The 21,207-nt window shown below is 40.1% G+C and overlaps 2 protein-coding genes across 2 annotated transcripts; both read left to right on the forward strand.

Moving 5' to 3' along the window:
- Positions 1-2,322: 2,322 nt before the first annotated feature.
- On the forward strand, positions 2,323-3,901 carry LOC131008059 (uncharacterized). The gene is made up of 2 exons (XM_057934961.1): positions 2,323-3,473; positions 3,565-3,901. Exons 1-2 carry the CDS (start codon positions 2,632-2,634, stop codon positions 3,899-3,901), a joined length of 1,179 nt encoding a protein of 392 aa, XP_057790944.1. The 5' UTR covers positions 2,323-2,631.
- Positions 3,902-12,447: 8,546 nt separating this feature from the next.
- On the forward strand, positions 12,448-15,520 carry LOC131011369 (uncharacterized). The gene is made up of 4 exons (XM_057939173.1): positions 12,448-12,939; positions 13,587-13,667; positions 13,774-13,845; positions 14,461-15,520. The coding sequence occupies exons 1-4, from the start codon at positions 12,906-12,908 to the stop codon at positions 14,616-14,618; spliced, it is 345 nt and encodes a 114-aa protein (XP_057795156.1). The 5' UTR covers positions 12,448-12,905; the 3' UTR covers positions 14,619-15,520.
- Positions 15,521-21,207: the final 5,687 nt, after the last annotated feature.

The following is a 21,207-nucleotide window of genomic DNA, read 5'->3' on the forward strand; positions in this document are numbered from 1 at the left end:
CGGATCTAAAATCCGACTTGAAACGAGGGAGAACGGACCAAAACAAAAACGCTGCGCATTGCAGTGCCCATTCTGCGAAGGGGGTACACGGCGGCCGCCGTCCCTGGGCGTTTTTGGCAGTTACGTTTTTCCATTTAAAAGCCGAATTTTAGGGTTTTTGAAAAAATTCTCGACCCCTCCAGCCTCGAACTCCATTTTTACTGTATTTTCTTAGAGTTTTGATAGGGAGAAACACATTAGAAACTCTCGGATTACGTTAGATCGTCGTTTCCTTTAATCAATTGTAAGTTCTATCTATTGAATTATCGAATCCTACAAGCTTTCTTGGTTGCTCTTTTCCTAGATAATTGAACACGTTTTGATAATGATATTTAGCTTTGATTTATGCTTTGTTAATCTTATTGCCTAGTTAGTATAGTTAGATTGTTGGTTGATTTGTTAGAGTAATACTCCGTTGAAATTGTGTTGCTTTTCGTTTATATGTTCCTTAGGATAAATCATGATTAGTGTTTGCCATAGATTTGCATGCTTGTTTATTTCCCTTGCCTAGATAATTATTGCTTTATGATTTTGGATTTAATTATTGCTTTCTAGATCGTTTGATTAGAACCCTAGTTCTTTATGTTGTCTTATTGCTTTCTTTGCCTGATTCCTATCTTTCGCCTAGATAGATTTATATGCTTTATTTTAATTACGCATTAGTTAATCGGAGAGAGAGTGTCAGACCCAACCTTCTGATTAGAGTGTTTAGGTTTATTTCCCGTTTTCTGTGCGTAGCATGATCATAGCCCTGTTTAGCCTTCCTTGAGAGACGACTTGGGTTAACTTATTACACTAGGACGACCTCGTACGATTGCGAGTCAATCCCTTAGGTGTTTTGGGTTGAGTCAGCCTTGTCAGTAAAGTATTCATGTCAAACACTCTAATTTTATTGAAATTAACGTGAAATGAAGGAATCTTTGTTTATATATGAGATCTAGACGGACACACTCCATTGCAAAGTGACAAAAAAACTCAAACTCAATAGAAATTATAATATTTTCCAAGTGGTGAAGCTATTATTTGTGAATTCTCTCATCCGAATGTTTAAAGGTATGTCATTTTACGTTTGAAATGTAATTTAAGTTGGTTATTTTTTATTTTCGATGTTTTGTTTGATCCTATATGCTTATGTGAATTATTAGCATATTATAGCATACTTTATGGGAGATACTTTGTGGTTAATTATGGAGGTGCCTTCAATGGTTATGAGTACATCGGCGGCTCTTCTAAGAGTTTGCAATTTTTGGAGACACCATGGCTACTACGTTGTACATGATAAATCACCTGATGTTGGAGAATTCATTGAGCACTAATTACAGCTTGTATTATTTGACGAAGAGATTAAATGGCAGGGTATACAGTAAAAATCTTCTTGCCGATGATAATGATTTGCTTCAGTTGTTGGTGTCCCAGCCACATTTTCCTGAGATTTATGTTGTCGAAGACGAGTATAGTGGAAGAGTGTATGTTCCTTCGTTCGATATCCCTCAATCTTCCTCATATGGAGGTGAATCTAGTGCAATATTCGAAAGTGGGGACGGATTGGAAGCAATCCAAAGATATGCTTATTTAGACCTATCAGCCAGAGATTCACCAGCGTAAGATATTGTTGAACCGTCGGTCACTTGGGGTAATCATCCGTCAACGGGTTGACCTTCATGGGATGAGCCAAATCTGAACGTTTACGATCACCAAACAACTGAGCATTATTGGGGTCCAGCTGATAATCAATATACAGACGAGCCTCAGCTTGTGGAGAATGCTGATAATGTAGATGAAGACTATGTTCCATCGTCTGAAGCTGAGACTAATACAAGCGCCTCTGAAGACTTGTCGGAGCTAGAGAACTTGAGAAGGGCGGGGATTGAATATGCAGGTTGGCAGAATTTGCAGATCGATGACGATGATGATGAACAGGTTCCTGGAGCAGATGAACTAACTAATTGGTTAGTTTCGGTTATCCCGTTGGACGCTACAGCGGCACTTGTGGATATTGAAGATTATCAGCTACTACCTCGGGAGTTGTCAAAGAATTCTTATTTTAATAGCAAAGATGATCTGATCGTTGCAATCGGTCTATGGAACATGAAGCAGGGCAAGGAATATTCTGTCACCAAATCATACAGCAGACGAATTTACTTCAAATGCAAGCATTCAGATAAGTGCCCCTTCAAGCTCAGTGCATCGTCTCAAGATGGATCCATTTGGGGAGTGTATAAGTTTACCAATGAGCACTCATGCGAAGGTGATCTAGGGTGCGTAAAGTGAATAAAGGCCCCCGCAAAAGTCGTTGCAACATATTTAGCACAGAAAATACATGACGATTGTGCGATCTTGAAGCCGAAGGCCATCCAGCTGGAGCTGCAACGTGAGTTTGGCGTACAGATCAAGTACGATGTTGCATTGCGAGCCCGTAATCGAGCGACTGAGATGGTTTATGGTCGACATAATCAGTCCTTCGAGATGCTGCCTAAGTACTTATACATGTTGAGATAATCTAATCCCGGTTCGTTGGTGGAGTGGGAAGTTGACACTGATGGCCGATTCAAACACTTATTTGTTGCTCTTGCAGCTTCGGCTAGTTGTTTCATGTTCAACTTACGGCCAGTGATTGTAGTCGACGGCACACACTTGAAGGGCAAGAATAGGGGTATTCTGTTTGTTGCAGTGACGAAGGATGGCAACGAGAGTTTATTCTCACTCGCGTATGGTGTTGGCCCGAAAGAGAATGATGAATCGTGGATGTATTTCATGTCGCGCATTCGACGTGTTTATGGGCAAGCCAATCCACTTTTGATTGTCTTTGATCAACATATCTCCATTGCCAATGCTATCAGGAATGAGTTACCAAATGCCACCCACGGCCTATGCTACTACCATTTGCAAACTAACCTGAAGCATTACGGTAAGGCAGTGGTAGAGTTGTATCGACAAGCTGCATTTGCATACGAGAAATCTAACTTCACTAGGGCTATGAACGCCCTAAAGGTTACGAAGAGAGCTGCATACGATAAACTAATGGGGATTGGGCCGGAAAAGTGGGCTCGTTCGATGTGTCCTATGCCTGTGCGACGGTACAGTTTTATGACATCAAATGTTGCTGAAGCTTTTAATGCCAGATTGTTGTGGGCAAGAAGACTTCCTATCTGCTCAATGTTAGAGGCAATCAGACTTGTTATTGAGAAATGGTTCAGCGAGCGACTAAGAGCTGCACAACAAAACGAGGAACCCTTGACTGCTGAGGCCGGTAAAAGGGTAGCTATTGAAGTCCAAAAAAGTCGTCGACACACTGCACAAAGGTTGAGTGGCCGGAAGTATAAGGTGCAAACTGCTGACAGAAGCTTTAAGGTGGATCTGGAGAAGAAAAAATGCGAATGTCGAGCATTTCAGCTAGACCAACTGCCATGTTCTCATTCAATCGCTGCAATAAGGTACGAGCATTATTTCTAAGGTGGGTTCATTGAAATGTAAATATGTTCTAATGTTCGTTATATTGATTATTGTCAGAGGTTGTTTTTACAGTGAGGCAGGTGATACGATCGCGGAGTATGTAGATGCTTACTACACGAATGAATTTCTTATCGATAGTTACTCTGGCGAAGTTAATAATCTCCCGCCGAGACACCAGTGGTTGATTCCTGAGTACATCGCTGAGCAGTTTGTATTACCTCTGATTGTAAAAGAACAATCGGGGCGCTCAAAAGAAGGTAGACATCGAGGTGGTGGTGAAGGCAGCAGCACACAAGCAGATGAGTCTTCTAGTATTAGGCGTCGTAAACCAAAGAAGTGCAGCATCTGCCATGAAGAAGGACACAGCAAGAGAACGTGCGCTGGCAGGGCGACTGAGCCCAGGGAGTAGTGGTTTGTATTTGTGTGTTGTAACAGTTAATGATATTGATTGAATTATCTTATTATTCGATAAGCTGAAATGATTAACTGGAAATAAAGTTCGTTGAATAACCAAATAAACCACACATGAATATAACAATATACAACACTATGTAAAACCAAGTCTAGTGAATCGGGCCTTCGCAGTTTCACACAATCCAAATATGGCTCTAGCAATCTTGCTCCTATATGCCCTCACGTTTCTGTTACCCCACTCAATGGATGGAGAGCCAGGTATCAGTTGTTCAGCATACATACAGATGAAAGGCCCGCAGTTGACAGCGTCCTGCTGCTGAAACTGAACCTCCGATGGAGCAAACACCGCCGTCATAATTGGCCACTTCTACTTTGCCACTGTCGAATCAACAGATGTGTGGTCTAGCCACATTGACAACTGAAGGACACGCGGCGACAATCTCAGAATAGGTAGTAGTTGATCAAATCGAGAATGTTGCTGTGGAACACTAAGATTGTGGAATACTGGGTCATACACCTCGCAAACGGCTTCGCCCAACCGAATCCGACAGAGGAGAAAATGGTGACCAATTATGACTAGCATGAGAACCTATGACAAACCACAATGAATTGATTTGAAACAACGATAAATCACAAATGATTAATGATAAATAATTATTTAATATATCTTTAATCATTACCTGTGAGGCATTCAGCCATCCGGTTTGAACAGGAGCAAGTTCATGGTCCGAAAGTGCTTTTCCACGTACAACGGAGATCCAGTCTATCTCAGGCTCCCAACCCTCAGCTATTCCTGTATGCGTCAATACATACCACTCCCTGGGAGTAAACTCAGTTCATGCATACTGCTCCAATAAAGCTTCCCACTATTTCTTGAGGTATATCTACAGATCAAATAAGTAATTAATAATTTATATCCGCACCAATGAAAACATATAAATAATGAAAGTTTACTTACAAACCAATCCGTGTCTACTATGGCTGTGTTAATTCATATTTACGTCATCAAGTAAATCCCCAGAACTGACAAGTCTATGTCTCAAGGTCAAAAAATACAAGTCAACATCCTGCAACAAAGTTAAAATCAGAAAGTTAGTAGAAAATAATATAACAAAGTTAAAATCAATAGATTATTTACCCCAGTTGTGAATTCCTGTCTGACATTCTCCACCCGCGCGAAGTCGTCGTACACCCGCAAACCACCACTGGCCCTGACATACACCTCACGACCCTTACTAGCTCGACAATTAGCCGCCCACTTCTCATACATGTCATTGCAATATTTTGTCACTGGATGTGGCTCTGGGCTATTAACCCAAGGCGATCTCCGAAATGTAGACGGACGTCTCACCCTCCGGCTGTGACGCGGTGGCTGCTCTGCCTGTGGCGCTTCTTGTGCCTCAGGCTCCTCCGTCTGAGCCGGCCCTGCAGAACTAGACTGTCCCCACTCATATGGCACAACAGAAGTGAGCGGCTCAGCAAAGTATATCGGCTGCTCTGTCCTATACTCCGGTCGCAGGAATGGGGAAGAGGCATGAGGGTAGACATAGGTCGACCAGTCAAAATTCTGAGTGGCCGGTGTGTAGTCGCCCTGACCCTGTATAATGGCCTGCTACTGATCACTAATTTCTTAGCAACAAAAACTGCAACTAACACAGGCAATTGTAGCAAATAATAAGCAATCGAGTATCGTATCCTCAGGGACTGACACAACGAAATAACTCTAGCTATCTCCTAAACAGACTATAACAGTAGACATGCAACAGAAAGTAGGAAGGTTTGATTAGCACTAAATTCAAATAACAACAAATAAAATAAGGTAAAAACTCAAATAATAAAATACTCTGACCCTAGGAATGTACTTTTACTAATTAATTACATGCATTTAATCTATTGATTCAATTACCAATTTAATCCAACCCTGATGAGAGATCACAGAACTATTCACAAGCTTCTCTAACGAACACCTATGAAAGTAGATTAATTTATCCCCCTTCACGTTCAAGACTCCAAGGAATAAATTAACTCCCAAGCGTACACAAAGAATAGCTCCCTATAGTTTCACCTATCCCATTCAAGTGTCAAGGCTACTACTATAACATGCATTCCTGAATCGGCTGAACAATTATCGCATTCAAGACTCAAACTGAACAGCTAGACATGTAAATTATTGGCCAAATAATTCCCAAGAAATTAAGCACCAGGAATCATGAATCACAAGTTGGAAGGCAAATTGATATCAATAAATCATACACACATAATTAATCAGCTATGTACAAACCCTAGGTTCAGATTAAAGAACTAGCCAGACATCGCAAAATAAAACATAAACATAATAAATAAGAAAGCAATTGTAAAAACTAAATTATATAAAACCGAAGTAGAACGATTGTAGCAGCTTGAATCTTCAATCTTGATCCAAGCCTTGAAAACTGGAAAGCTAAAATATTCTAAAGCTATAAACTGAAATAAGAATGTTGGGTTACTCTGAATAGGTCAAAAGAGGACCTATTTATAGTTTTCAGATTTCCTTCGATCACCATGGAAGTTGCCATGCAAATTAGAATTCTAAAGGTAATAGAATCGTGTAAAATAAGGCAACTCTCCAGCTGGATGCACGCTCTGGAAAACACTCCTACTCTTGCCGAATTCGCAGCTCTCGCCAGAGGAACGATTGTCGTCAGAGAAACGGCTATCGCCAGGGAACGGGTCGCGCTAGAGAAATGGCTATCGCCAGAGGAATGGCTGATTTCTCTGCTCTGTCTATCGCCAGAGGAATGTCTGATTTCTCTGCTCTGTCTTTCGCCAGAGGAATGTCTGATTACTATGCTCTGTCTTATTTCTCTGCTCAAACTATTGACTCCTCTGGTGATGACTTCGCTACTATGGAGATTGATTTCTCTGACTTTTCACTTCTCTGACTTTTGAGCACTGGGCTTCGCTTCGCTGCTCTGACTATCGACTTCTCTGGCGATTGGTTTCTCTGCTCTGGTGAGTTGACTTCGCTGCTCTGGTCTGGCTTCTTGATTTCGCTGCACTGGAGATGTCGATTCCTCTGCTCTGGAGACCAGAGCACCTAGAAAACGCCAAATTGATCCAAAATTCTCCAAAATTGCATTCTTCCATCTCGAAAGCCTAAATCTCCTGCAAAGCATAAAATACACCATAAAACGCACCAATTTCCAGAAGATTATCTTAAAACACGCACATACAAACCCTTAAAAATAGAGCAATTTAAGCATAAATCAGCCACTGCTCGTTGTAATCCCGGGTCTCTGCAGGGTGAGATTCATAATCTGAAGGGCGTGGATCATAATGCTGGGTCTCTGGATGGCGTGGAGCCTCATCGCGGAGATCGTCGTCGTAGGGACGTGAAGCGCTGGGCCCTAAAGCGCTGGGATTGGCTCTGTTCTTTGGAGGAGACCGTCGCTGGTAATCATCAGGGGAGTCAGACCTTCGAAAATGTTTGCTCTTGCCTCTATCCTTTTTGCCCTTGCCCTTCAGTTTATCGTATAGTTTGTCGAAGAACTTCTTCATCTCCTGACGGATCGTCTTCTTGACCCATTTACAGTCCACCTCACCCTCGCTAGGACTGGATACAGGCCGAGATCCGCTCGACGATGAAGAAGTATGCGGCGCTGGCCGCTTTCCCGGATCAACTGAATGACGAGCCGGCTCGTGGGGTCGAGCATCCCTCACGGGGCCCCGAACACTCTGACTGTGAGTCATATGAGGTTGACTAGCTACCTCCTCCTCGTCCCCGCGCTCCTCCACAACACGGGCTCTGGTGTGCTGTGGAAATTGGACACCCCGAGCTAATAGGTTCTCGGAGGATTTGAATCTCACCGAGAGTTCGCCCGGTGTCAGCACTGATATGAAGTAGTTACTCTCCATCTCGTGCTGATCGGGGTTCAGACCCAGGACACCACCCTAGAAAGCAACATAGATAATATCTTAGAACATAAGTAAAACCAGTAACGGTGAAACACTAAATCTGAAATAAATGATTACATGTCCCTCAAATAGATCTCGCAAATCGTGAAGCTGGGGCTTACCCCTGAAATTCCATCTTAAACATCGAGGGTGCGCTGTCGGATCACCACTAGATGTTGCCACCATCTGTCCGAAGCCCGGGACGCGCTCCAATGCCCAGACATATAAAGCCCACGAAGGACCGTAGAAGTGATACTTCTCGCCGGTTCCTATCTCTGTCGTATAATGGCATAACATCTTATATGAATACGCGCCCCGGGGGAATCTATCAAATGCATCCAGATCATCCACCAACACCCAAAGCCACGACTGTACCCGCGTATCCAACCCAAGAACAATGGTGTGAGCCACACACACGAGGACAACACGAAGGTACAGGCTCCCATCCTCATCATCTACTCGACGTTCCAAATTGCACACGCGTTTAATGAGCGCGTGTATGGTCATGGTTCGCCCACCGCAGAATCGTCGGTATGCCTTCACGCGACTGCAGTCGTGCTGTAATGTCGCATCGAACATCGTTGGACTGAAATTGAGCCCAGTCACTAATGCGTAGTCAGTGGGGGAAAATCTGACTCGTGCTCCGCACAGAAAGAAGCACATCTCATCGTCTTCTGACACAATCTGCCTCGATACAATCTGGTGCAATGCTCTATTGCTCTTCATGCCGGGTCTTCAATCAGTGAAATGCCCAAAACATGACTCTCTAAATCTTCCCAATAATCCTTCATTGCACTCATTGCCGACCAAAATTAAAGTGCGCAGCAGCTCCGAAAAAGCAGAATCCCTATAGTATGTGCTGATAGTTACCTCCGTCTGGTCAATAGTGTCGGGACGAAGATATGGGACATTCATCTATTCATTTACAAAATGAAAACCATATTAAATTCAGTAAAATATTATAAAATAATACAAATAGCAAAATACATAAAAAACAGTAAAATATGCAGAAAACGTGTGTCCGGCCGGTGAAGTTCCCGGAAAAATGTGTCCGGTCGGGTTCATTTTCGATAAACAATGTTCCGGTCGGACACATTTTTCCGGCCACTTCACCGGCCGGACACATCTTTTTTATTCATTTTTTCATGTTTTATACACGATTTATTAGTTAAAAGTTAGAAAAAAAAAAACAAATTATATATCTAAAATGCCTAATTCGAAACTCATCTAGATCAAAATGCACAAACTAACATCTCATTTATATAATTTCATAAAGCAATACTAATTCTCGACAAAATGAACATTGTTAAACAATATTATGAATTAACTATGAAACACTGTTAAACAATATTAACACACAGCATATAATATTTTATTTTATTCAATTTCATAAAGTAAACAAAAAAACTGCAATTTAATTAATACCAAGCAATAATAATTCAATAATTAATAATTAAACAATTATAATTAAATTAAATTCAGTAAAATAGTAATAATTAATATAAACACACAGATAGATAGAATAAAGTATTTCATGCGTATATAGAATTTGTCCGGCCGGTGAAGTGCCCTGAAAAATGTGACCGGCCGGGTACATTTCAGATAAAAATTGTACCGGTCGGACACATTATTCCGGGCATATTACCCGCCGGACAGTTGCTCTATAGGCATAAAATACTTTATTTTATTCAATTGCACAAAATAAACATAAAAAATGCAATGTAATACCCAGCAAAACAAAGCAATAATAATTCAATAATTAATACTTAAACAATATAATTAAATTAAATTCAGTAAATTACTAATAATTAATATAAAGATACAAGTAATTAAAATGGAATATATCATGCCTTAATAGAATATGTCCGGCCGATGAAGTTCCCGGAAAAATGTGTTCAGTCGGTATGTTTCATTTAAACAATGTACTTGGCCGGACAGATTTATCCGGCCACTTCACCGGTCGGACAAATTCTTTTTTAGCATAAAATATTCTATTCTATTCAATTTCATGAAAATTAAAAATCAAAACCTATGAAGAAGATGCCATGGATGATGAAGAAGCTTGTGTCCGACCGTGCTTCAAGTTTGAACTCTCTCTCGGTTATATTGGTGAGTAAAAAAAAGGAGGAAGATAAATATATATATAGATAAGATATATGGACAAAAAAGGAGTGAAGCCGATACAATCGGCTTTATGTCTATCAAAAAGAGAATCAAATTTTTTATAAATATTGTCTCAAGATACCAATACAATAATACAAGCCTTGGGAAGATTTTTTTTTTGTCCTTTATGTATCGGCTTCTTGTCTAATTGGATAACACAATTTTTTGGTAACATGCATGATTTTTTTGGGTAACAAGCATGATTTATTTCGGACGGATTTTGAGTATATATATATATATATATATATATATATATATATATATATTTTAAATTTAAAGATATGGATTAACACGATATATATAGTGTTATATACTATATATCAACATTCAAGAATAACACAATATATATATATATATATATATATACACGGTCGAAAAATATATATATAACAGAAAACACAATTTTGAATTAATGCACTAAAAACCATGCATTCAGTCAAATCACTAATTCTTGTAAAAAAATGCATCGAAAGTAATGAGTGTGTAAGAGTGTGCAAGAAGTGTCATATGATTACATTTGATGTTGACCCAATTAGGGATAATTTAATCTTTTAGGGCATGGAAAACTTTGTAAGATAAGGGTGGGCATTTTTCGAAAATGTGATAAGGAATGGGGCAATTTAAAATATATATATATATATATATATATATCTGTTCAAGCCGTGGCGCCGTTCAGATTCGGCCGCGATTGCTGTTGTTGTTGGCTTCGAAGAGGTGGCGACCTAAAGGTCGAATTAGGGATCTGGGGAGGCGCCGCCGTTTAATCGGCGGCGGCGGAGACTGCGATTGAAAGGGAGACGAGAGAAAGGTTGAGGCAGAGTGGCGATTTCACTCGATTTCAGAACTGAAAGAGGTGGCTCCCGCTTTCTGTCGTTGCTTGATTCGAGAAAAGGGGGCCTTCCGACGTCGCGCGCCTGTGAAGGAGAAGAGAATAGGAGAGAAGCGTTGGGACGAAGGTGGCGGTCGCGGCCGCGATTTGCAGCTGTCGCCGGAAGACAGAGGGAGGTGGCGGCTGGGGCCTAGGTTTTTTTTTTTTTTAGAGATGGCTTAGGGGTTGTGGCTGTCAAGCGGTGGTCAGAGGCGACGCCCTTCGCCGGATAATTGAAGGAGGAGAGGTGGTGTTGGTCGAATCTGTGAGATTATTTGAGGGAGATTTGAGCGAGGGAGATGACTAAGGGAGAGAGAGGGCAGCGGCGGCTGTGATTTAGGGCCTGGGGCTTTCAGACGGTGTCGCGGTGGTTGCAGAGATGAGGCGTCGCGCCGTCGCAAGGATAATTATGGCTTCGAGAATTGTCCAGAAGGAACACATTTCAGCTCAGAAAGATTTTCCCGAGTCCACTTGGATAACTATGGCTTCGAGAATTGGGTGGCCGGAGAGGCATGGTGTCGCCGGCGGCCGTTACTGATTTGTGAAGTGAAAGAGACGAGCTTGGGAGTCGAGTCCAGCGGCTTTTCGCCGAAAATTTCAGAGGCAGCGGCGGCATAAGCGTTAGCCCGATAATTTGTTGTTGGATTGAATTGATATAGTCTAATGAAGTTATATGCGGTCTGAAGCTCCGACTCTTGTTCCGGCGATTCCATTCCAACCCGGAGACATTGCCGCATTTTCATACAATGCTATCGAGGTCGACCACATTTATTTTTTGATTGATTTGTTTATTTGACGGTCATGCTAGAATGTCTGCATTGCTTAATATTTGCTCATCTGTATGGTTTATATTGATCTAGCCTTTTCTTGTTCATTGCTTTGGTGATAAGAATCACTATTGCCCTGCGCATTTAGAATTCGAAAAAGTTATACCCAATTAGACATGGGATATTCTTTTTGGAGCTAAAGTCAACTACATATGAATTTTTCATGGAGTTGTAATTCGTGTATATATGCAAAAATTACACTCCACCTGACTTTAATTGGAGGTGCATTAGCTATAATTTATTGGCGCTGCGCCTTATGAAGTGTATATCAAAAGATCAACTTATCATGAGGAAAAGTGACATTTTCGCCTATTTTTTTTTTTTTTCAGTTCTTTGATATCTGAAACTTTTTGGACCTTGTCGGAACTTGTTCTCCCTTGCTTAGCTGCTGATCGAACTAAACATTGAATGATGTCGGCAATGGTTGTGCATTCGTGTGCGCTCTCTGCCTTCGATAATATTTGTTGAATAGTTTTAAGTAATGGAAGCTGAAAAACATATGATTCGAATTTTATATTCAGTTGCTCCATATTTCAGATCAGTGAGAATCCATTTTCTTGGCTGCCCATGCCATGCAAAGATGTTATCACGTCAAAATTTGTAGTTTTGCAAATTGGCTTCTGTTCAAGTAAAAAACTCAAATACTATATATATATATATATATATATATATATATATGGTGAGGCTACAATGAAAATACTCCTAAGTGTATAAACTATGGACAAGATCCAGCCCTCCATCTGTATGAAATTAACGGACCAGATTATAAGTTCGGCCTTCTTATGGTTCGTTCAGTTTTGTTAATAATTTGTAACTAATATTGTATAAAGCGTAAATATGTCATCAAAATTGAGGTTGACTATTCGTATCTATCAATTTGTTCCGATCGAGGCGGGATATGGAAAGATTTGGTTTTCCATCTGGACAATGATTTTGGTCGAGAATTTAGAATGTTTGATACGAATTTAATGCAAAATAAAATAGCACCAATAACATTATTCCATAGAACCGATAAATTTTAGAATGCAAAATAAAATAAAATTATACTAATTATGTTGAGTGTGAATTGCAAAGTATTTGATGCAGATTTTCACTCTCTCGCTCTCTTCAATTATAACCTACCAAATCACTTTTCCATCTTCTTCACTCACAAACGGCGGACGAACTAGGGTTCGATTGTAGGTTCTGATTTCAGCGATGGCCGGTAAATGGTGAGGACGAAGAATGCAACGGCGGCGCGAGGTTCGTAAATGTTGGGTTCAATTGTGGGATCGGTTTTAACCCTCTTTTATTTTTGATTCTTTCAAAAATTTAATTTAAAATGAGAAATTTGTCATTTTTTTAAGGATTTGGGAGTTGTCAATTTTGAGAACCCTTTTTGTGTTCGATTGTGGGTTTCTTTTCGAAAGTTTTATGCTTTATAATTGTCCTTTGTGTCTTTAAATTATTGTGGGGTATGCTTGTCCCGTTGCATGTGGTTATTTTTTATGCCTTGAATTTGTGTATGTGTGGTCCTCCTCAAAGTTTTTTGTATATTTTTGGTATAGCTTCGTGGGTTTTTTTTAGGGGGTAGGGGGGGGGGGGGTTATTGGTTGTTGTGAACAAGTCATTGTACGAATTTGTATGTAAGGGTGAAATATTATACTATTCACTTCTTTTATTGGTTCTTTTCAGATTTTAATATCTAATGTACCAAAAGTGGAATTTTATCGTGTGTATATGTTATTGTTGAATGAGCCGTGTGTAGTTTCATATATTTTATATTCTTTCAAGATCTAGTGTTACGATATAGTCTGAACTGAACGGGTGTATGAATGAACAATTTTTGGGACTAAGAACTGGACAATGTAAGGGTCGAAGCTCAGAATTATAATTGAATTTATTTGCAGGCAAAAGCAAAGAAGTGAGTAAAGATAAACAAATCCATGAGAATCCCAAAACTGGAGTTACGAACTGCCAAACAACTAAAGGTGTATTATGTACTATTTTTTATTAATAATTGTAACTATATTTTATTTATTTCGAAATGATATATGTTTATGTTTCTGTCCATTATAATTTGCAATTTCTATGTAGTTCATACGAAGAACAAGGGAAAAGGTGTGTTGCAAAGTTTTGGATCCGAAGCTGATGTGACGAATTTTGAAGGTATGTATAATAAGTGTGTAGAGAGTAAGTTAAATAGATTATTAAATTTGTATACTCAATAAGTAAACTTAACTTTTAAAAAATTGTTTCACAGTTCGTACAAAACATAAGAACGATCCTTTAATGGTTGAATTAAAAAGGGTTGTATTTGCAGGTATTAATCTTTATTTTTTTGTTAATTTGTTGTGTTTACATTTAATTATTTAGAGAACTATAATGTTGACAGTTGTGTTCATGATTTATAGCTTAGTTTCGAGAGATTTATCGATTAGGGAAAAAATAGCATGGTTTTTATATAAATAATGGGAATTAGATTCGTAAACAAAAATATTCTGATAATAATATAATCTCAGGTTCTGTATTTCCTTTTTATATTTTAATGTAATGAGTGTGTAGTATTATGTTGATGCTTGAGTTATTGAAATAATTTCAATTGCTACTAACAAAATTTTATGGGCAGCTATGGGAATTATTTATGTCTTACGAATTATGGAGTTTAATCTTTTTTAATGTGTATTAGTATTATAATACCGTTTGGGAATTATAATAATGTTTGTTATGAATTATGTTTGTGTTAAGAATTATATTTTAGGGTCTTACGAATTATGTGATTAGGTGTTGCAGCCAATGCTCGTAAGAGGAAAGCAAATGAAATCGGCAGCTCGTCAGGTGATATACCAATGCAGCAGCCCGAATCATCGTGTTTGATGTGCCACTGTCGCCTGTCGCCATGGCGAAAAAAATTTGTAAAGAAAAACGCCAGGCTGCTTTAGAGAACTACAAACAGTTGCAAGTTCGGCTTGCTGAGGACTACCCATCTCTTTTCACTAGAAGCGCCCCATGTGTCCTGTATAAGGTTGTCAGCGAGATGAGTGATCTTCAACACTTTGTTGTTGCGCAGATGGGTTTCGATCATCTGTTGGAACTATTAGGTAAGGATATGCCGGGGAAGCTTAACTACTGGTTGTTAGATCGATTCAATTATAAGAGGTGTGAGATTCAACTTTCGTGCGGGACCAAAATACCAGTCACTGCAGACGATGTTCATAGGGTATTTGGGTTCCCCAACGGGGGGAAGGAGATGCCACTGCTAAACAGGGATGATACTACTGCGCTGTTGGAGCAATGGAGGGCATTCTTTCCAAACACAAATCCGAGGAACATTAAGATAAACGAGATTAAAGATGTCATGCTTTCATGTGAAGACGGAGGGAGGTGGTTCAATATACATTTCATGGTGGTGGTTGCGCACTGCCTTATCGAAAGCACATCTAATGGGTGCATATTTCCAAGAATAATTGGTTGCCTTGAAGATCTGGAAACAGTTAGAGATTGGAATTGGTGTGAGTATGTAATTGATTCGTTGATTCGGAACAAGAAGGACTGGGAGATTAATACGGCTTAGTATTACGTTGGACCCACATTATTCCTGACGGTGAGTATGTCGTTACATGTTAATGTTACGTGTTGCATTAATCGATTGACAAGAATTTAAGTAATTTCTTGTGCGTGATATGATTTTTAAAATGTGTTAAATTTTGATGGCATGTGTTTTATGTAGATAGGGTTCGTTGGGCAAACAATAAGATTTGCAGGAAATTTCCATTATTTATGAATTGGGATTCAAAGAAATTGCGTGACAGGGAAACGAATGAGATTGCATCCGATTTATTTGGAGACGGAATCGTGTTGGATCCTATGTCATGCAATTTCTTTGAATCCCAATTCATAAATAATGGAAATTTCTTGCAAATCTTATTGTTTGCCCAACAGACCTTATCTACATAAAACACATGCCATCAAAATTTAACACATTTTAAAAATCATATCACGCACAAGAAATTACTTAAATTATTGTCAATCGATTAATGCAACACGTAACATTAACATGTAACCACATACTCACCGTCAGGAATAATGTGGGTCCAACGTAATACTGAGCCGTATTAATCTCCCAGTCCTTCTTGTTCCGAATCAATTACATACTCACACCAATTCCAATCTCTAACTGTTTCCAGATCTTCAAGGCAACCAATTATTCTTGGAAATACGCACCCATTAGCTGTGCTTTCGATAAGGCAGTGCGCAACCATCAACATGAAATGTATTTTGAACCACCTCCCTCCATCTTCACATGAAAGCATGACATCTTTAAGCTCGTTTATCTTAATGTTCCTCGGATTTGTGTTTGGAAAGAATGCCCTCCATTGCTCCAACAGCGCAGTAGTATCATCCCTGTTTAGCAGTGGCATCTCCTTCCCCCCGTTGGAGAACCCAAATACCCTATGAACATCGTCTGCAGTGACTGGTATTTTGGTTCCGCACGGAAGTTGAATCTCACACCTATTATAATTGAATCGATCTAACAACTAGTAGTTAAGCTTCCCCGGCATATCATTAACTAATAGTTCCAACAGATGATCGAAACCCATCTGCGCAACAACAAAGTGTTGAAGATCACTCATCTCGCTGACAGCCTTATACAGGACACATGGGGCGCTTCTAGTGAAAAGAGACGGGTAGTCCTCAGCAAGCCGAACTTGCAACTGTTTGTAGTTCTCTAAAGCAGCCTGGCGTTTTTCTTTACGAATTTTTTTCGCCATGGCAACAGGCGACAGTGGCACATCAGACACGATGATATTATCGGGCTGCTGCATTGGTATATCACCTTACGAGCTGCCAATTTCATATGCTTTCCTCTTACGAGCATTGGCTGCAACACGTAATCACATAATTCGTAAGACCCTAAAATATAATTCTTAACACAAACATCATTCATAACAAACATTATTATAATTCCCAAACGGTATTATAATACTAATACACATTAAAAAAGATTAAACTCCATAATTCGTAAGACATAAATAATTCCCATAGTTGCCCATAAAATTTTGTTAGTAGTAATTGAAATTATTTCAATAACTCAAGCATCAACATAATACTACACACTCATTACATCTTTATATATATAAAGAGCAAAGTAAATGTAATTTCATTCAATTGCAAGGATATAATTGGAATTGGAGTGAAAAATATATTATCCACAACCAAAAAACGTGGACACCATTTGATTAACAAAAAAAACTGCTACATAAATTAATGATGCAATTAAGCTGAATATTTAATATTCTTACGGATTAATAGTAAATACAAGGGGTTATTGCCCCTAAATACATGAACTATGACCAAATTCTAGTTTATAACACCACCTTTAGATTTTGCCCCATAATACATCACCTTTCAATTTTTTCTAAAATCTCCCATGGCCAAAGTTTGGAATATTCAAAAATAACCCCATTATAAAATTCTTTGTACTTTGACCCCTAAAACTTTTGGTTTTGACTAAAAGACAATTTATACCTAAAACATGTATAAAATTGGGCTTAAATGGTATATAGGCTGGAAACTTTCCTCGTGCCCGATAGATTACTTTGTAATCTGGGTCTGGACTGTGAGACAATGCCACGTACTATTAAGCAAAAATCAGTTTAAAAGATCCTTGTAGAAAATGGTATCAGAGCGGGTTTTTATAGAGGAATTATATTATTTTTAATTTATTTAATAATTAACCTATGTGGGAGGAGACTCCACTGAAAAATATGGATCCGGACGAGTGTCCGAGATGTGTACGATACAGGATTCCTCTTCAAGATTTGGAGGAAGAAACCAGTCGCCTAATAGGCGATCTCAAATGGAACAATCGAGCCCTTGTTACCAACTTACGACAAAGAGGAGATATCGAGCTTATTCGCGAGATTATCGCGAGTATCCAATTCTACCACGAGCACCTCATGAGATTCGCCGTAACCAGAGCGGCGATAGAACAAAGGAGAGACGAAGCCCATCAGTCGCACGATTGATGGAACCAAAAGACAAGGCGGGAGTAGCTTATCCAAGCTACCACAAGATTGAACCAGATTCTTTCGAGAATGTCAACCTGCGGGAGATTCAAAAGACGGTGGAATATTACGGCAACAAGCTGTATGAGCTACCGATGGAGATGAGGAAAATATCACTCAAACAAGAGAAAATACTAACCCTCTTGCGTGATATCCAGAAACGAGTGGAGGACATCGAACGGCGAAAACCATGTTCCGGAAAAATACGGAAAAAATGATCCAAAGACCTGACGTATCCATTACCACTCGATGCAGCACCCAAGGAGCTGACACCAGAGGACATAATTCGAATCATGAAAGGCAAATGAATAGCCTTGATCGAATCGGATTAGAAGATCTACAGGAGTTAGCAGAATCTTTTGCTAACCTCAACATGGTTGATCTAAAGATGAACCAAGGAGATGAGGTGCCCAAACCTGAGCACCAAGAAGAAAGTTCGTCAAAAAGGGGTGGGGCTTCAGATGATGCAAGCCATTACCAACGAACCAGAAGACGTAGGCCACAGATGCGGGATACTCCTATAGGAAAGGCCACACTTGAACCAATCCATCCATATGGATTGATTCTCAACCTCGATGAAGCCAGTTTCAAAGATTGGGAAGGACTCATCGATGAATGGGCTTCAGCAATGAAGATTGTGATTGCCACGATAGAATATGACAAAGAAGAATTTGTCAAAATCTTCGAGGTAAGTTTTGCGGGCATGGCAAAACAATTCTGGGATAGAGCCGACACCGAAGGAAAGAATGAATTGTTCAGCCATACATCGGCGGCTGAAATTCTTACGTTGGCTACCAAGCAGATTAAAATCCATTTTCTCGGAATGGGTTTCTTTGAAGGATCTGCAGAGGAAAAGCAAAAGAAATATCATCAGGCACTCTACAATCTAAGATTGGTTGTGCTAGAGCCAAAAGCTCTCGATGAATTTCTGCGCCTATATACCCTATATGTCCATATGGGGGTTGTTGATGATCGAACTGCCAAGGACCTCTTTTTCACAAAGTTTCCAAGTCCATGGAGGGAGATGCTCACCAACGAGTACGTTTCACCTGGAGAATATCCACTTGATAGTGCATCAAGAAGGATGTCATATGTTCACAAGAAGCTGTCCGAATGGTGCCAAAAGGCGGCGGACCAGAGGAATCTCAAGAGATTGAGGAAACTCAATAAGAGATCTCCATTATTGATGTGCGACAACATTGATCTTCCAACAGATATTGGTGCTGAATTGCTGTATCAAAAGAGGAGCCGAAAGAAGCATAGGTACCAACCCTATGAAAGAAAGTCCAGAAGAAGTTCTTGGAAGCCAAGAACTATGTGGACCAGACAGAAGGCGCGCTCCTACAAATCAGGCCAGCGGAGCGGACCATCAAGAAACCGATTCTCAAAATAAAAGAGAATCCCGGCAAGAAAAACTTTCAGGCGTACTCAAGCCAAAACAAATGAAAGTTTCAAAGATTGCAACTGCTGGACCTGCGGTGCAAAGGGGCATATTTCAACCAATTGCCCAGACAACGAGAAAAGGAAGATAAGAAGATTCGAATCCACACCGGATATCGAAGATGCTATCTACCACCAGGAATTGATACCCGTGTATCAATTCGAAGATATATCCTCTGATGAGAGTATATACGAGCAAGAAGAGGTCTTTAGTTCTGAAGATTCGGAGATGACCGATGGATCAACCGGAGACGAGTCAGACTAAAGAAGAGCACGAGGTTCATCACACCCAGAAGGAGGATCAGAATGGATTTACCAGCCATTTCCTGATTCCACAAGAAGAAGTGGTGAAGAAGCTCGTAAAGAAACTCAAGAAGGAAACCGAGGAGGTACAAACATACCAAGGGTTTTCTAGTGGAAGAATGAATCAAGTTTTCCAAAGTTTGATTCCATTCAAAAGGAGGCATCATGTCTATTTCGGCGTTATCAACCGAGAAATGGCGCTTCCAATTGAAATTACAAGCAATCAGGTGGAAATCCAACTCGTTCCAGCTGAAGACATCCGACGAGATCTTCAAAGAATGAAGCCAGAAGTCGCAAGTACGATGAAATGGATTCATATTGGAGCTATCCAGTTGGTAATCAAATCTGCCCTCTCACCCGGGACAGATCAACCGATTGATGTTGCACTCTGCGACAAGAGGATTAGAGATGCTAAAGAATCAGTTCTTGGAGCTTTTTCAGGCAATCTCTATGCCAAAAAGATTATTACCGAGATGTATCCACAGATCGCTTATAATCTACAGGATTCATCCTTCAGCCGAGCCCTGACCCTCTATCAGGACTACAAAAAGAAGGAGCTTATGACGGGAGGAAATAGGCCATACTCGCTGACTTATCAAGTCTCGTATGCCTTATCAAATTCTCATCACACAGAATTATTTCTGGGAAAAGAATTTATTGAAATTCCAGAAATATTCAAGGAAGTAGCCAAGGCAGTCAATCCAAACCGTGTGGAGATTCCTCAGATTAGGGAAATCGACATCGACATTGGAGACAAGCAGGTGCTTAGCCATAACCAGAGTCTCAGACTGGGAGCACCGAGGCTATCATTTCAAGGAAATAGGCTAACTTCAGGGCCTATAACAAGAAGTTTCTCTCATTCGTATGAGAGAAGGGCGATCCAGGAAACACCAGTTCCGGACATGAGAATCAAGCTCAAATGTCCCGAGGGATGGAGACAAATCTCTACAAGATTTGATGCAACAAACAAGGAGAACAAGTTTCCTTGTAGTTCGTTGTATTATTTGGCAAATCCAGGAGACAACCGATACATCGGAACTCTGGAGGTTGGAGGCTTTGAAATCCAGGCCGAAGGCCAAGCCGGACAAGAAGCGGACGTCCTAATCTTAGGACGAGATTTCCTCGACAAATATAAACCATGGTCATGGAAATCAGGAGGAATGGAGATCACGATTGGACGCCAAAGAGTGATGATCCAATGACCAGTCCATTCTCGATATACATCTCTGTAGGGATGTTATACGAGAAATACAAAGCAGAATATTTTGCTGCTTATGTGGATTCAGGAGCAGGAATCTGTACAGCAAAACGAGGAGTCTTTCCAGCAGAAGTTGAAGAAGAACTACCTCGAATTGCAGGAAGGGATTTCTCCAAAAAGATTTTACTTCTATCAAAAGGAGTAAAACAAACGGAAATACTGATCGGCGGAGCAGGACAGACACCTTGGTACAAGGTCAAGACTCCACCAATCTATTTCCATGATACCGGAGCAGATATATTATTCGGAAATAATTTTCTGCAAAGCTTCAAGCGGTATATACAAGACAATGAAGCCAGGAGGCTAGTGTTCACAACCAATTGTGATCACAAGATCATTGTGCAAAGGCTCAATGGAGCTTTTCATCGATCAATGCCAATCAAATTCCGCAGCAAGCGTGGTGATGATGGCAGACTCCGAAGACCCCAGATGAAGGATCAAAGGAGATTCGGAGAAGTTTTG

This window comes from Salvia miltiorrhiza, chromosome 2 (genome assembly GCF_028751815.1).
Source record: "Salvia miltiorrhiza cultivar Shanhuang (shh) chromosome 2, IMPLAD_Smil_shh, whole genome shotgun sequence".
NCBI lineage: Eukaryota > Viridiplantae > Streptophyta > Magnoliopsida > Lamiales > Lamiaceae > Salvia > Salvia miltiorrhiza.

Bases quoted from the DNA above. Each gene is read 5' to 3' on its own strand.
- LOC131011369 (XM_057939173.1), top strand. From the start codon at position 12,906: ATGGTGAGGACGAAGAATGCAACGGCGGCGCGAG. The intron at 12,940-13,586 runs GTTCGTAAATGT...ATTTATTTGCAG, and splicing joins GAATGCAACGGCGGCGCGAG to GCAAAAGCAAAGAAGTGAGT. The intron at 13,846-14,460 runs GTATGTATAATA...TTATGTGATTAG, and splicing joins TGATGTGACGAATTTTGAAG to GTGTTGCAGCCAATGCTCGT.
- LOC131008059 (XM_057934961.1), top strand. From the start codon at position 2,632: ATGTTCAACTTACGGCCAGTGATTGTAGTCGACGGCACACACTTGAAG. The intron at 3,474-3,564 runs GTACGAGCATTA...TTGTTTTTACAG, and splicing joins CATTCAATCGCTGCAATAAG to TGAGGCAGGTGATACGATCG.